General features: G+C 41.3%; 1 protein-coding gene across 1 annotated transcript in view; it reads right to left on the reverse strand.

Annotated features, from left to right (window-relative positions):
• Positions 1 to 3,579: 3,579 nt before the first annotated feature.
• The window catches only part of HMGCR (3-hydroxy-3-methylglutaryl-CoA reductase), a 26,112-nt gene continuing 15,249 nt past the window's right edge, over positions 3,580 to 14,442 (reverse strand). Inside the window, exons 12-20 of the mRNA XM_006873297.1 lie at positions 13,529 to 13,723; positions 12,953 to 13,111; positions 12,666 to 12,823; positions 11,786 to 11,891; positions 5,772 to 5,942; positions 5,348 to 5,488; positions 5,088 to 5,246; positions 3,934 to 4,088; positions 3,580 to 3,790 (exon numbers count right to left, since the gene is read on the reverse strand). Of these exons, the coding sequence (XP_006873359.1) occupies positions 3,736 to 3,790; positions 3,934 to 4,088; positions 5,088 to 5,246; positions 5,348 to 5,488; positions 5,772 to 5,942; positions 11,786 to 11,891; positions 12,666 to 12,823; positions 12,953 to 13,111; positions 13,529 to 13,723 (1,299 nt within the window). The 3' untranslated portion in view covers positions 3,580 to 3,735. The remainder of the gene's footprint in view (positions 3,791 to 3,933; positions 4,089 to 5,087; positions 5,247 to 5,347; positions 5,489 to 5,771; positions 5,943 to 11,785; positions 11,892 to 12,665; positions 12,824 to 12,952; positions 13,112 to 13,528; positions 13,724 to 14,442) is intronic.

Raw genomic sequence — 14,442 nt, forward strand, 5'->3', positions numbered from 1 at the left:
CTCCTGTCTTTAGGCTCTACCCCAGCCCTACAGAATCAGAATTGGGTCCCTTGTCTTGGCACGCCTCCAGGTTGAATGATGTTCTCAAGTTTGAGAGCCACTGTATTCTTGCTCAGAACTAAGGGTATGTGTTTTACATACCTCACAATGAATCCAATCTGCTAAACTTAAGTGGCATCGAATCAGTTCTGACCCATAGCAATCCTGTATAGCATTTCTGAGGAGTGACTAGTGAGCTTGAACCGCTAACCTTGCAGTTCAAACTGACTTTGCAGTCCAGCACTTTAACTCAGCACCACCGCAGGACTAAACCAATCCTCTGCCATCATCTATCTCTTGGCTTCTAGTCTCAAAGATGTCCTTTTTTTTCCTAACCGGGCCATGTTCCTAATTAATAAAACCGTGTCCACTTAAGAGAGGTTTCAGAAACATTTGTCTTGTGAGAAAAAATCTCTACGATGAATTTGTTGCTTACTTCAACCTTCTGTGTTTCTAGATTGATAATGAATCCTGTTGTGTGTCCTCTTGTTTGAGCTCACTCTTCCATGTGATATGTTCCCTTTGCATTGGATTCTGTATCCTCACCTGAGAAAAGAATCATTCTGACACATGCATCTCACTGCTCACCAAACACCTCAGCAGCAGTAAAGATGGTCAAGTCTTCATTGTCTTCAGTCCAGTTTTGCTAACTCTACAGGGTGATTTTAAGTCATTTGAGAAAAATTCAAACTGATTCTGTACAGAGTTCATGGGCCTTGGTTCTGAATAGCTCAAACACATTTCCCCCTGTAATTACAGCAGAAGGTAGTCTACAATTGCAAGTAAATGGGAGTCGCTTCTAAGAGGTCAATCTCAGACTGAGCTCCACAAATTCATAGCCCTAATCTAATGGGCTGGACCGCAAGGTCGGTGGTTTAAGCTCACCAGCTGCTCCTCGGAAACTCTATGATGGCATCAACAATCTAAATTCCATTTTTAGTTTATATACACACTTATGGCCATTCATTTGGGGGTGCCCAATCCTCCCAACCAACCCTCCCACTCCCAATGTCCAAGTCATCTGATTGAGATGATAAATCGAAGGGCCCACCTCCCAATATTGCAGCCTAAGGGCCATCATTTCTTCTTGGGACTTCAGTATGACCAGGGACAATGCTTCACCTAATCATTCTTTGCCCCCCCCCCAAGACTTCAAAATTTGAATAAAAGAAAAAAAAATCATTGTTTTTTGGAAATCTGAGTATGTTCAGACCCAATTATTTCTGTTGGAAAGAAACGCTAATTCTCTTAATACAACTTCCCAATACCCAGAAACAGCCTTGGCTCTGTTCTTCTCAAAACTTGTTTCTCTACCCACTCCCCGTCTCCCCAGCCCTATCCAATCTCCATTTTGCTTAAGTAAATTCACCATTGCTTTCTGTTGCTTGCAGTAAATGGAAGCTGAGATACAGTCCCAGTGTTTAATACTATCAGGAAGAAAATTTTAATATGTATAGAACAAAAAAGTAGCTTCTGTTTACCATCTTTGTGAAGCCTGGGGACCCACCATGAATAGTGCTGGTACAAAAGCACTGATCCTTTTCAGATGACACCACTAAAGCAGCAGCCTTGTCAAGTGACCGCTCATCACTTAGGATCTAAAGGGCACACTCAAAGGAAAGTGGCGGGGAACTTTCTTTCTCAACTCAGTCTTATCCCACACAGCAGGTTAGACTCAGATAGGTACAAGTCATAAGCACCTCTTGAGTATAATGGCAGGTAGATTGGAAACGAATGAAATCCACCTTTCTCAAATGCACATACCACAGCAGCCTGCCCTGAGTGGCAGAAACAATGGAAAATGAGAGTCTTCAGACTCCTAACTTGAATTACAGGTCCTGGTGTGGTGCAACAGGATAAGCACTGGACTGCTAACTGCAAGGTCAGGGCTTCACACCCACCAGCTGCTCCTCGGAAACCCTACACAGGACTGATGAGTAAGAAGCAGCCCGACGGCACTAGTAACAAGTCTAGCCAAACTGCCAGGACGAAGGCTTGGGTTGCTCCACGTAAAAAGAAATGTTGACCACTCACAATCAGTATTAACTTCCTTTTCATAATTTACTGGAACTGGAAAAATGTACTCTATATAACAAAATGTATACAATTTAGTACTTATACAAAACATTAATTTAGCAGGATGATACCTGGTTACAGTCACTCTCAACATACTTCTCACTGCCATTTTTGTGAAAAGTTCCGATAAATAATAAGTCACTGGCTGAAAAGTCTTAACAGAAGAAATTTAAACTTTACAGACAACAGAAAAGGTAAATCTTCCAAAACAATACTGCAGACACCACGACTCCAGGGCTCTCCATGCTGCCAAGAGCAGTACCGGAATGTTTTACAAAGTCCAGTTCCTAATGAGATTATCAGCTTTCCAACCAACACTTAGAACAGGAGATGTAATACAAAATCATGAGGAGTTCTTTCCTATTCATACAAAACTTAGACATTAAAGATTTAACAATTTTGCCGACCCCGAGGCAGCCATGAGCTGCTGTGTGACAGGTCCATCAGAGCCCGGTGTGGACGCTTCAGTCACCAGCCTCCTGGCCCCAGGAACAGCGCACACTCCTTGGGGGCCATTCACATGGCTTTTTCACTGGCTCCCTCCACAGCAGGCGTCCTGACGTCACATGCCACAGGAAAGAACACTCTTCTCCAGCCCTAACTGGAGTCGCTTACAGTTTACAAGTTGATTATAAAACAAAGCAATCTCTTGAACTTTCAATAAACTCCTCACATAAGAAGCTTTATTACAACATATACAGATCTGATACAATTGTTTTTAAAAAAACAAACAAACTGGATTTTTCACCTAAATAAAATTGGCTTAGAGAATTGGTGTTTTTCTTTCAAACTTGTGTTTTCCTCATTGGAGTTCTGAGAGAGGTCACATCGTGTTTACACTCACAAGGCACTCTCTTGAGTGTCAAGCGCTCCTGTAGTTTGCGTGGAGAACCCAGGGCTCTGTGTTTCTGAGTCTCGCACAGAGAGACATGGCACAGCCCACCTAGAGCACCATGGCCCTCAGGACAAGAGCCTGCGGCACTAAAGGCTTGCTAGAGGACTAGTTACACTGCTTAGCACATTATTTTCTGTAGTTTGGGAGTAAGAGTACTTCTTCTCTTGAAGAAAGCAGGTCCCCTTCTGAACAATGTTTAAAAGCTACCCCCTAAAAATCAAGATAGACCAGCACCAAAATGAAGTTATTAGTTCACAAAAAAGAAGCAGAGTTCTTATTTCTTCAAGTTCTATAGCCCAGACTTAATAATTTAATCAAGAAATCAGAAATTTTGTCAGTTACTAAATAATTTAAAAATCCATTCTTAACCCAGGGGGAAAATTTCACACCGATCATCATGAACTTCATGCGTTTTCATCCAGACACTTTTTTCCAGTTTCTGTTTGCTCTCAGAAATGAGCTGTAGATTACCATCTGTAATACTTTAAAGCGTAAGATTATCCATGTTGAGATCTTTTCAAAGGATACAGCATAGAAAGCACTGGATTGTTTTTGGATCTGAGGGCCTTAGACCTCTCTGAAGAGCCCCAACCCAAGCAGCCATCTGACTGATCCCGTCTATTCATGTTCAACAAGACATCGCACTGAGCTTTTTAATTCACATACTTTAAGTTTTAGTCCTTTAGAATCCAGTGCCGATGTTTCATTCAGAACTGTCAGGCTATTCAAGCTATTTTCTTTGTGCAAATTCCCTGGAGATCTTGTAGATTTATCTTTGACCTGTGGCAGAAAAATACAGAGCAGTGATAGACAAAAAGTCAACCTCAGAGTTGGGACTATTAATCTGAGTCATAAGCTTTCTAACTGCATATTTTTTGTTTTAACTAGCGGGAACATGTGTTTTGTCTATCCTTAGGTCTTACCTGTTGTGAACCATGTGACTTTTGACAAGATGTCCTGCTGCCAATGCTGCCATAAGTGACAATTCCCCAGCCATTACTGTACCACACACAATTCGGGCCAGCTGCCGGGCATTTTCCCCAGGATTGTCTCTGCAGGCTCCTTGAACACCTAGCATCTAGAGAGAAAACAGCAAATTTACTCTTAACATCATGACCAACAACTGTCTGCTGAGTCAACAGAAATAAGGGCCAGAACAATGGCACCAAGAGCACCGGACTGACCGGGAAGTGCTGCACTTGCAGGAGTGGACAACGCGTCAGCCCCCGGGCACCCATAGCCTGGCTGCCAGTGCACATGCTCAGAGTGCACAGCCTGCCTACAGCCGTTCTCCTCATCTACTCCCTGTGCATTTACTACATACACAAGAGGGCTTCAGAAAGTTAGCAAGAAAAATGGAATTGAAAGATACTGGAATTTCTTCCACAAAATTTTGATGCTCCAATGCATTGCATTGGGCAAATCTGCCACAAAAGACCTCTTTAAAGTATGAAAAAGCAAAGATGTTACTTTGAAGACTCAGGTGTATCTACCCTATGTGTCACAGTACTTTCAATCACCTCATCTGCATGTGAGAGCTGGACAATGACTATGGGAGCCAGAGTGAATTATGCAAGATGTTGGTGAAGAGTATTGACTGGACCCTGGACTGCCATAAGAACAAAATGTGTCTTGGAAGAAATACAGCTCTTTCAAGGCAAAGATGGCAAGACTTGGTCTCACATACCTTGGATATGTTACCAGAAGGGACTTATCTTTGGAAAAGGGCATCAGGCTTGCTAGTGGGTCAGTGAAAAAGAGGCCCCTCGCCCCCCAGGGAGATGGACTGACGTAGTAGCCGCAACAATGGGCTCAACTCTAACAAGCCTACGGACGGCACAGCAGCAGGCAATGTTTCGTTCTGTGGCGCACAGGGTGGCGGTCTGAGCTGACAACAACAACGTATGTCTGAGCATGTCTCCTTGGGCACAAAGGATCCGGATAATGGGAAACAAAAGTGCTCCAAACCAGCGGAACCCTACTGAGCTGAGTGGCAGGTGGTTTCAGGTAGCAGCAGAGGCCCCAGGAGTCAGGACTCAACCTGAGGTCATGCAACTCTGTGTCTGATGCTTCATACCTGCAAACAGGCTTGCTGAGGTAGCAGGTTGGTCCCACCACCCACAGTTCCTATTTCTATAGATGGCATGGTGCAACTGATATACAAATCTTCATTTGTGGGACCACTGGCTTCCATTAAAGTAATACAGTTTGAGCTACCCACATTCTGTGCTGCATCCTGGGGGGGGAAAAAAAAAAAAAACAACCATAAAATATCCTTGCACCACCTAGAACAGCAGAAGAGCAGAAGAGCAGAGCAGTGGAATCCCAAGAGCTCACCTGTCCACAAGCAATGTAGATGGCGGTTACAATGTTGGCAGCGTGCGCATTGTAGCCTCCTATGCTCCCAGCCATGGCCGAGCCCACTAGGTTCTTATTAATGTTTACCTCAATCATCGCTTCTGTAGTTGTCTTTAAGACCTAGGAAGCAAGCAGAGTTTAGGGTCATTCACATGCTTATCCGGAAGACTCTGAAGAGTATTCCCCAAACTGAACTTCCTGTAACTTCAGAAAACAAGAGAAGCCACAGGTGTCAATACAGAGTTATCAGTAATGTTTGTTACTACAATACCACAGACAGACAAAGTAAGATAAGTCATCTTTAATGTAAAACATACTCCCATATATTAAACTTTGATTAAAATGTTAATAGTCTTTCCCCAATGGAAGATTGGCAGAATAAAACAGTCATGTGATCACTCACTTCTCTGACAACGTTGGCTGGAATGACAGCTTCACAAACAACAGACTTTCCTCTTCCCTCTATCCAGTTGATAGCAGCAGGTTTCTTGTCAGTACAATAGTTACCACTAACTGCTAGAATCTGAATTTCAGGGAAAAGCTCATGAAGTTTTGAAAGTGCTTTCTCGGTACCCTATTAACAACATTAAAAAACAAACAAACATTAAATCGTTATATTAAAATGCAGAGACTACACCTCATCTGTACTGGTCACAAGCTCTTAGCTATGACTATTTCTAATCACAGGATCAATACTTCAAAGAAAACTTGCACTGGCTGTTTGGCAGTAACAGTGACTAATTTCTCAATCAGCTGAATAAGAACCATGTTCACTGATAAGCAGTACTGAACTAAGACTACAAAAATGACAATGCAACGTAAACATAAAAAATATTCAATAATATAAGAAAAAAGAAAAATTCATATTCATTTGTAAGTGGGAAAAAACTAACTCAACCAATTTTCAACAAGTAATAAATTTCATCCTTTACTCAACAAATGAATCATAAACTTTGGTAGCTTACTGGGTTATGCATGGGGCCGCTAATGACAAAATCAGCAGTTCGAATTCACTAACCACTCCTTGGAAGAAAGAGGTTTTCTGTTCTCAAAAAGATTTACCAGGTAGAATCCCTACAAGAGTCAGAAGCGATTCGATGCAATGGGTCTATTCAATAAACTGTTACCTAGAAACACAAATTACCACACCAATACAGAAGTGCACTATGATTGCCAGCCTTGTCAGCAGAGGAAACTTGCTGGGATTTGATGACATAACGCAACCATTAGCCTGCCAGTGACTTCCAACAAACTGAAATCAACAGCTCAGATCTCAACACTCAAAAAGAATCGACTGGCAATGTTTAAATCTTAAGCATTTTATCTCGATGGTCCCTTTAACAGTCCTTGTTATTGTTCTTAAGTGCCATCGAATAGGTTCAGTCATGTTTTGTGTGCTGTTGAGTCTGTTCCAATCCAAAGTGACCCTTATAGGGTTTCCAAGGAGCAAATGGTTGAGCTTCAACTACCAACTTTGCAGTTCAAACTGAATTTGCAGTCCAGTGCATAAACTCAGTGTCACACCAGGGCTCCAGGGAGTCACAGCGATCCTATGTAAGTTTTCCAAAGCTATAAATCTTTGCAAGAGCAGAAAATCTCATTTTTCTTTAAAGGAATAGCTGCTTGGCTCGAACTGATGCCCTTGTGGTTTGCAGTACAATGCTTATCCTACCGAGCCACCATGTTGTGTAATCCTTATAAATAGGTAAATCACAAAATAAAGTTCACCAGCCTGTGAAACTGTAGGATAAGCACTGAATAGCTAACTTCAAGGTTAGTGGTTCAAATATACCAACCGCTCCCTATACAGGGACACAATGATTTGGGATCAATTCAACGGCACTTAACAGCAGCAGCCTGACCTGCCAACAGTCTCATTCGTTGGTGCCACAAGAGCGAACTACAGAGCAGAAGCGAAAAGAGATGACTGGGCTCTCTTAACAATTGGACACTATGCAAATCATATGATTCACTACAATAGTAAAAAGGGAGCAAACATACCGGGGAAAATTGTTTCCAACAATTTATCAGACAAGGGACTAATATCTAAAATGTATACAAAACTACAACACCTCTAAGAAAAAGACAAACAACCCAATTAAAAAACTGGACATGAACAGGCACTTCACCAAGGAAGACATCCGGGAAGCCAACAAACATATGAAGAAATGTTCACATCATAAGCCATTGTTGTTGTTGTTAAGTGCCACTGAGTCGATTCCCACCCATAGCGACCCTGTATGGGGTTTCCAAGGAGCAGCTGGTGAGCTTCAACCACCGACCTTGCAGTTCAAATGACTTTGCAGTCTGACGCATTAGCCCACAGCACCACACCAGGTCATAAGCCATTAGAGAGATGCAAATCAAAACAAGGCATGCCACACCAATGTTGACAGAAAAGTTAAAAGAAAAATTGGAAGCAACAAACACTGGTGAGGTGTGGAAAGACTGGGATTCTTCTATATTGCTGGGGGGGAGGCTGTAAAATGGTTCATCCGCTGTGAAAAATGGTACGGCGTGTCTTCAGATTAAGTTGGAAGTAGAAATAAAAATATGACCCAGCAATCCCTCTACTTGGTATGGATCCACAATAAATACACACCAGGATATTATTCACGCACACTGGTGTTTAGCACAGCACTACGCACAATAACAAAAAGACGGAAACAGCCTAAACGCTCATTAAACGGAAGAGTGGAGAAACCAACTTTGGTACATACATACAGCAGAATACTATGCAAGGTTCAAGAATAATGCTGAATCCGTGAAACAGCTCCTAACATGGAAGAACCTGGAGGACACATTATGCTGAGTGAAATAAGCCAACCACCAAAAGAAAAATATAGTATGAAACCACTACTGTAAAAACTCAAGAAAAAGTTTTCATACTGACAGAAACATGTTTTGATGGTTGCCAGGGGTAGAAGGGAAGGGAGAGTAAGTCACTGGTACACAAGTTAGCTTGGGTGACAGGTAGGTTGGCAGAAGAATGAAGACAACATAGGGAGGTAAGCAAAGGCTAAAGGGGATAGAGATAAACAGTGACAATGTTGTCAGGACAACAATGTTATGTGTGTAGATACATGAACAGAGACACAAGCTGAATGGCTATAGAAAGGAAAGTAGGACATAGCTATATATTTATATATGCCACAAATAAATGAGTTTGAAAGAGGCTATTTTTGAGTCCTAGTGTGGCGCTGTAAGCTAATGTGTCAGACTGCAGTCATTTGAACTGCAAGGTTGGTGGTTCAAGCTCATCAGCTGCTCCTTGGAAACCCTATACAGGGTCAGTATGGGTCAGAATCGACTTGACAGTACTAACCACCACCACCACCACCACCATAGGGACTTGCAACTTCTGCTGCATGGAGGGGACTGCAATCACTGAGTGAGACAAAGTGTATGACTGACTGAATGTAAAACTGATTGATGAATGTGTAAACCTTCCCTCAATGCACAATTAAAAAAAAAAAAAGAGCTGCAGATGGTCATTTGCATTTTAATGTTTTATATACACGCGTGACAGTCAATAAAAGCAGGCTACACACAATCTGCTCAGATGTAGATTAAAAGAACTAGACCAAAACCCAGTTGCTATCAAATTAATTCTGACTCACGGCAACCCCATAGATGCCAGAATGGAACTGTGTTCCCAAAGGGTTTCCGATGGCAATTTTCTGGAAGCAGGTCACTAGGCCTTTCTTCCAAGGTGCTTCAGGGTGGACTCAAACCTTCAACCTTTCAGTTAGTTGAGCACAGTAACTACCACCCAGGGACTCTAGCTTCTTAAATACATGTTTTGAAGTCTCAGGAATGAGGTCAGCTTCAAAAGTTACAGGATAAAGTTTTAAAATGAAAATCATAAGACATTTCCCAACTCTTCTGAGTACACACAAAAATGTACAAGGGGACTTCAAAAAGTCCATAGTATATGGAAAAATGGAACTGAAAGATGATGGAACTTTTCCATGAACTTTTGAAGCCTCCCGACTACATAATGCCAAGTAAAAATTAAATATCAAATACAAATAATAATGAATAAACAAATGCCTAACTTATTTTGCCAATTTTAAAAAATTATTATGTATCCTTTATCAATAAACTATGTTGTACAAGAATGAGTCAAAAATTATCCACAGTCTGGTTCTATCAAAACGCCTGCCCATGTCCATGGCTGATGACAACACTGAGCATACGTTTGAAATGATTCCGACCAACAGAGGAGTGACAGTGGACTATGTGGAAGATCTATAAATCAGCCTATGGAATAATACACGACAAGACTTTGGTTTTAAAAAGTTTGTGAGATGGGTACCGAAACAACTCGTAGCAGAGCATAAGCAGAAGTGTTTGGATATCTGCAAACAAAATTTAGATTGATACTTGAAGGAATATAAGTTTCTTTAAAAATATTATTACAGGTGATAAGACATGGGTTCATCACTACGAGCCTGAGAGTAAGCGGCAGAGTATGGAATGGAAACATCCTCAATCACCAAGAAAAAATACAAAACTCAACCATTAGCTGGAAAATGGCTGCTTAGAGTTTTCTGGAATTCTCAAGGGCCAGTACTGGAACACTATCAGGAAAAAGGTTCAACGATCAATAGTGCTCATTACAGTGAGCTGCTCATTGAGGAGCTGAAGCTGATTAGAAGTAGAGGATTGCTATCCAAGGGCTGCAGCAGCAGAGGTATTAAAGCATCCTGCCATTCCAAAGAGAGGTGACCCAACAGACTGCAGAAATCATCGGACAATCTCTTTGATATCTCAAGCGAGTAAAGTTTTGCTAAAGGTAATACAGAAACGCTATAATCATACATTGACATAGAACTTCCAGAGGTTCAAGCGGGATTCAGAAGAGGCCGTGGAATGAGAGATATCATTGCTGATGTCCGATGGATCTTGGCTGAAAGCAGAGACCAGAAAGATGTTTACTTATGCTTTATTGACTATGCAAAGGCGTTCAACTGTATGCATCATGACAAGCTATGGACAACATTGAGAAGTATGAGTATTCCAGAACACTTAATTGTACTTCTGAGAAATCTGTACCTAGACAAAGAACCTGTTGTTCGAACAAAGCATGGGAACAATGAATATTTTAAAATTGGGAAAGGTGTGAGACAGGGTTGTGTTCTTTCACCATACTTATTCAACCTGTATGCTGAGCAAATAATACGAGAAGCTGGGTTCTATGAAGAAAAACATGGCATCAGGATTGGAGGAAGACCCATTAAGAACTTGTGATATGCCGATAATACAACCTTGCTTGCTGAAAGTGAAGAGGACTTGAAACATTTACTTATGAAGATCAAAGAGCACAGCCTTCGGTATGGATTGCACCACTGGACCAACATTCTTATCAATGGAGAAAAGATAGAAGTTGTCAAGGACTTCATTCTTCTTGGATCAAATATCAACACTCACGGAAGCAGCAGTCAAGAGATCAGATGACGTATTGCATTGGACAAATCTGCTGCACAGGAACTTTTTTAAAGTATTGAAGAGCAGAGATGTCAGCTTGAGGACTAAAGTACGCCAGACCCAGGCCATGGTGTTTTCAATAGCCTCATATGGATGCAAAAGCTGGACAGTGAATAAGGAAGATCGTAGAAGAATTGATGCCTTTGAGTTGTGATGTTGGAGGAGAATACTGAAAAGTGCCATGGACTGCCAAAAGAACCAATAGATCTGTTTTGGAAGAAGTGCAGCCAGAGTGCTCCTTGGAGGCCAGGATGGCTAAGTTTCATCTCTCACACTTTGGACATATTGTCCGGAGGAAACAGTCACTAGAGAAGGATGTCATGCTGAGTACGGTGGAGGGTCAGAGAAGAAGGGGAAGACCCCTAACGAGATGGATTGGCCAGGTGGCATCATTGATGGACTCAAGTGTGGCAGCAGTAGTGAGGTTGGCCCAGGATCGGACATTTTTTAGTTCTGCTGTGCGTGGGGTCGCTATGAGTCAGTTCCGACTCGATGGCACCTGACAACAACAATACAGTCCTGATCTTACTCCGTCGGACTTTGACCTGTTTGGTCCCCTGAAAGCAGCCCCTAGAGGACGAAGATTCACCTCTGATGAAAAAATGAAGACTGTGGTGCATTCATGGCTCATAGATCAGCCTAAAACAGTTTTTAATACGGAAATACGAAAGCTTGTTTGTTGACAGATGGAAAAAGAGTAAAAAAAGCAAGGAGATTATGTTGAAAAATGATGTACTTCTCTTTTTCTGAAAGTTGATTAAATTCTACGGCCAGAATGTGGATGTTTTAACACACCCTTGTACACAGAAGAATCTACAGTAGAAATTAATGTGTCCCTTGTGTGTGTCTCCTGCTGTAGTCCCTTCCTGGGACAAGTGCACCTATGAGTTCTGTGCACTCTTGATATCCAGTCTCCGTCCCGCTCACCTTTGAGATCATGTTCATCCCCATGGCATCACCTGTCCTGGACTGGAAACGAATATAAAGGTTGCGTCCAGCTAGACTCGTATGGATTTTCTGCAGACGTGCAAATCTACAAGCAAAAAATAAAAATAAAAATAATCCAAGATTCGTTTTTAAAGAAGCTTGAAGTTATTTTAAAATTTAGTTCAGTCGCCTCATTTTACACCAAGGCCAAGCTCTTAAGGCATACACCATCTTTAACTGAGTAACACATTAAGGAAACTACTCGAACCATTTTGTTCCTCAGTGTCATAAGACAGAGCACCAGGTTGTCACTTCTAATTTGATGGGGCTTCAAAAAGTTCATGGAAAAACAAAAGATAATGGAATTATCTTTCAAAGATAAAGGAATTTTCCCACAAAGTCTGAAGCCCCCTCATAGATAAAACTTTTAAAAAGTCAAAACAAACACAAACATACTAGGCTTGAACTATACTGGGGTATTAATTTCTATTCATCATGGATCTTCGTAAATTCAATTTTTTGCATTCAAAAGTAAATCAATTTTACTAAGAATTAGTTCTATCCTGCTTGTAAAAATCTTTCTGCTCTAATCAATTGAACAGTGCCTCACAATTCTAAGTCAAAGTCAAAACTCCCTCAGGGTAACGTCACTGTCTAATCAATAGGAGCCTTCTAAACCCATCACCACACAAAACTTCCTAGCTCACACAAATTTTTCCTCATACTTTACCCTAAGGGTGCATTCATTTAGATCTCATTTTGAGTGAATGGATTTAAAGTTGGGATTTTGTGATGGCATCTTCAGAAGGTGATAGTTTGGTTTAGCAACCACAGAAATCGACATCAATTATGAAATGAACACCCAAACCCACTCACATACCTGCTGGTGCTGTCAAAAGCCTCCTTCATCACTGTGAACCCATCAGGTGTGTCAAGCCAGCCTTTCACTTCTGCAGAGTCACAGGCCCGGGGCAGGCGCACCACAGGGCCACGGGTCATCCCATCAGCAAGGACTCGGCTGCTGGCACCTCCACCAAGCTACACACAGTAGGTTACAGATGTATGTGTTAATCCTGAAAGTACTCCTACTTGTCCTCAAATCTCTTTTTGCTGCCTTGCCTAGGAGGTGTTATCTTAAAACAGGCAAATATATACATGCCTACTTACACCTATGGCTCTGCAGCCTCTGTTAGTGCTGGCCACAAGACAACCTTCCGTTGTTGCCATTGGAACCTGAAATTCCCTTCCATCCAAGCACAATGGGCCTGCCACTCCAACAGGGATAGGCATGTAGCCAATCACGTTTTCACAGCAAGCTCCCATCACCTAAAAGGTAAAATCAGGCAGTAAGCAAACATCTGTATTATATGTACTCAGTAACTCATCACAGCCATGGTCATTAATGACTTCTTCAAACTTAATTCTTTAGTCTATTTTTCAAAAGATGATTTTTAAAATATATGCATTAAGCATGTTTTAAATAATAATATTTAAGTAATAAACAACAGCAAGAAAAATATTTAACATTTTCATGATCTACATGCTGAGGCCTGGCAGTCTGCTTCCATAAAGATTGGGACAGTTGCCATCTCTAATGCAGGAGGCTGCCCTGAGTCAGACTTGACATCATAAGCAGAGTACAAAGTTACATTAAAAAAATCTAAAGTGAAATCAAAGATTAGATAAGAAATAAAGATTAAAAAGTAATAAAGCAGATCCTTTCTAATCAAGAAAATAACCTACCAAGGAGTAATTATAGTCCCTGTAAGGTAGGTACTGGAGAGAAGAAGGCTCTGGAAGCTTTCTGGAAAGCAACTGTCGGCGAATAGATACACCTCGTTCATGGGTTTCCATCATAGTTTCCAATTTGTAAGCTGGGATATGCTTAGCATGGACTAATCGGATGACTTCAGCATCACTAAGGAATTTTGCACCTTTCTAAACAAATGAGGGGAAAAAAGGAACGAAAGATGATGATGATAAAGATTTAAAGACTACACTTTATTATTCATAACAATCCATTCAATACAAATAACTCCTAATTAAAATAAAAATCATTAATAGCATCATAGCCTTAGGGTTTTTTTTTTTTTTTTTAGTTTTTATTGTGAATCATGTATTAGTTTACGTAGGTAAACATTCTTTAGAGTCATCCTGTCATATTTTGTTTCATTGCAATGATCACAAATCCCTGCATGTATCATCTAACAACCAAAGGGTACGCCCCATACACCTGCCCCCAGCTGCTAGCACACAGCCCCTCTCCCTCCCTGAGTACTCAGTCCCTCCTGTCCATGTCATCGTCTCTGCCTCCATCCCTAGTGTCACTGCTTCCCCAGAAAGGGTGTCGCACTTTGCTTTTCTCCCTGGATGGTTCCAGGGATCTCAGCTCCTGGACTGCAAAATTAGCCACTCCCCTCCTCTTGTTAGCAAACATTTACGTTTACTGACTGTCAGACCTGATAGCAATCATAATATTGAGCCACAGGAGTCTTTTCCCCCTCACCTTTTATCAACCCCATCCAGACAGGGTGGAAACAATTCAGTGGAGGTTCTTTCTACATTTCCCTGTATCCTCTGGAGCTAGGTTACAGCCTTAGTTTTTGTAAAACAAAGATATACTTGCGTAATAAAATAACTTCTTATTGTTTGTTATT

Source organism: Chrysochloris asiatica, unplaced genomic scaffold, assembly GCF_000296735.1.
Source record: "Chrysochloris asiatica unplaced genomic scaffold, ChrAsi1.0 scaffold00234, whole genome shotgun sequence".
Lineage (NCBI taxonomy): Eukaryota > Metazoa > Chordata > Mammalia > Afrosoricida > Chrysochloridae > Chrysochloris > Chrysochloris asiatica.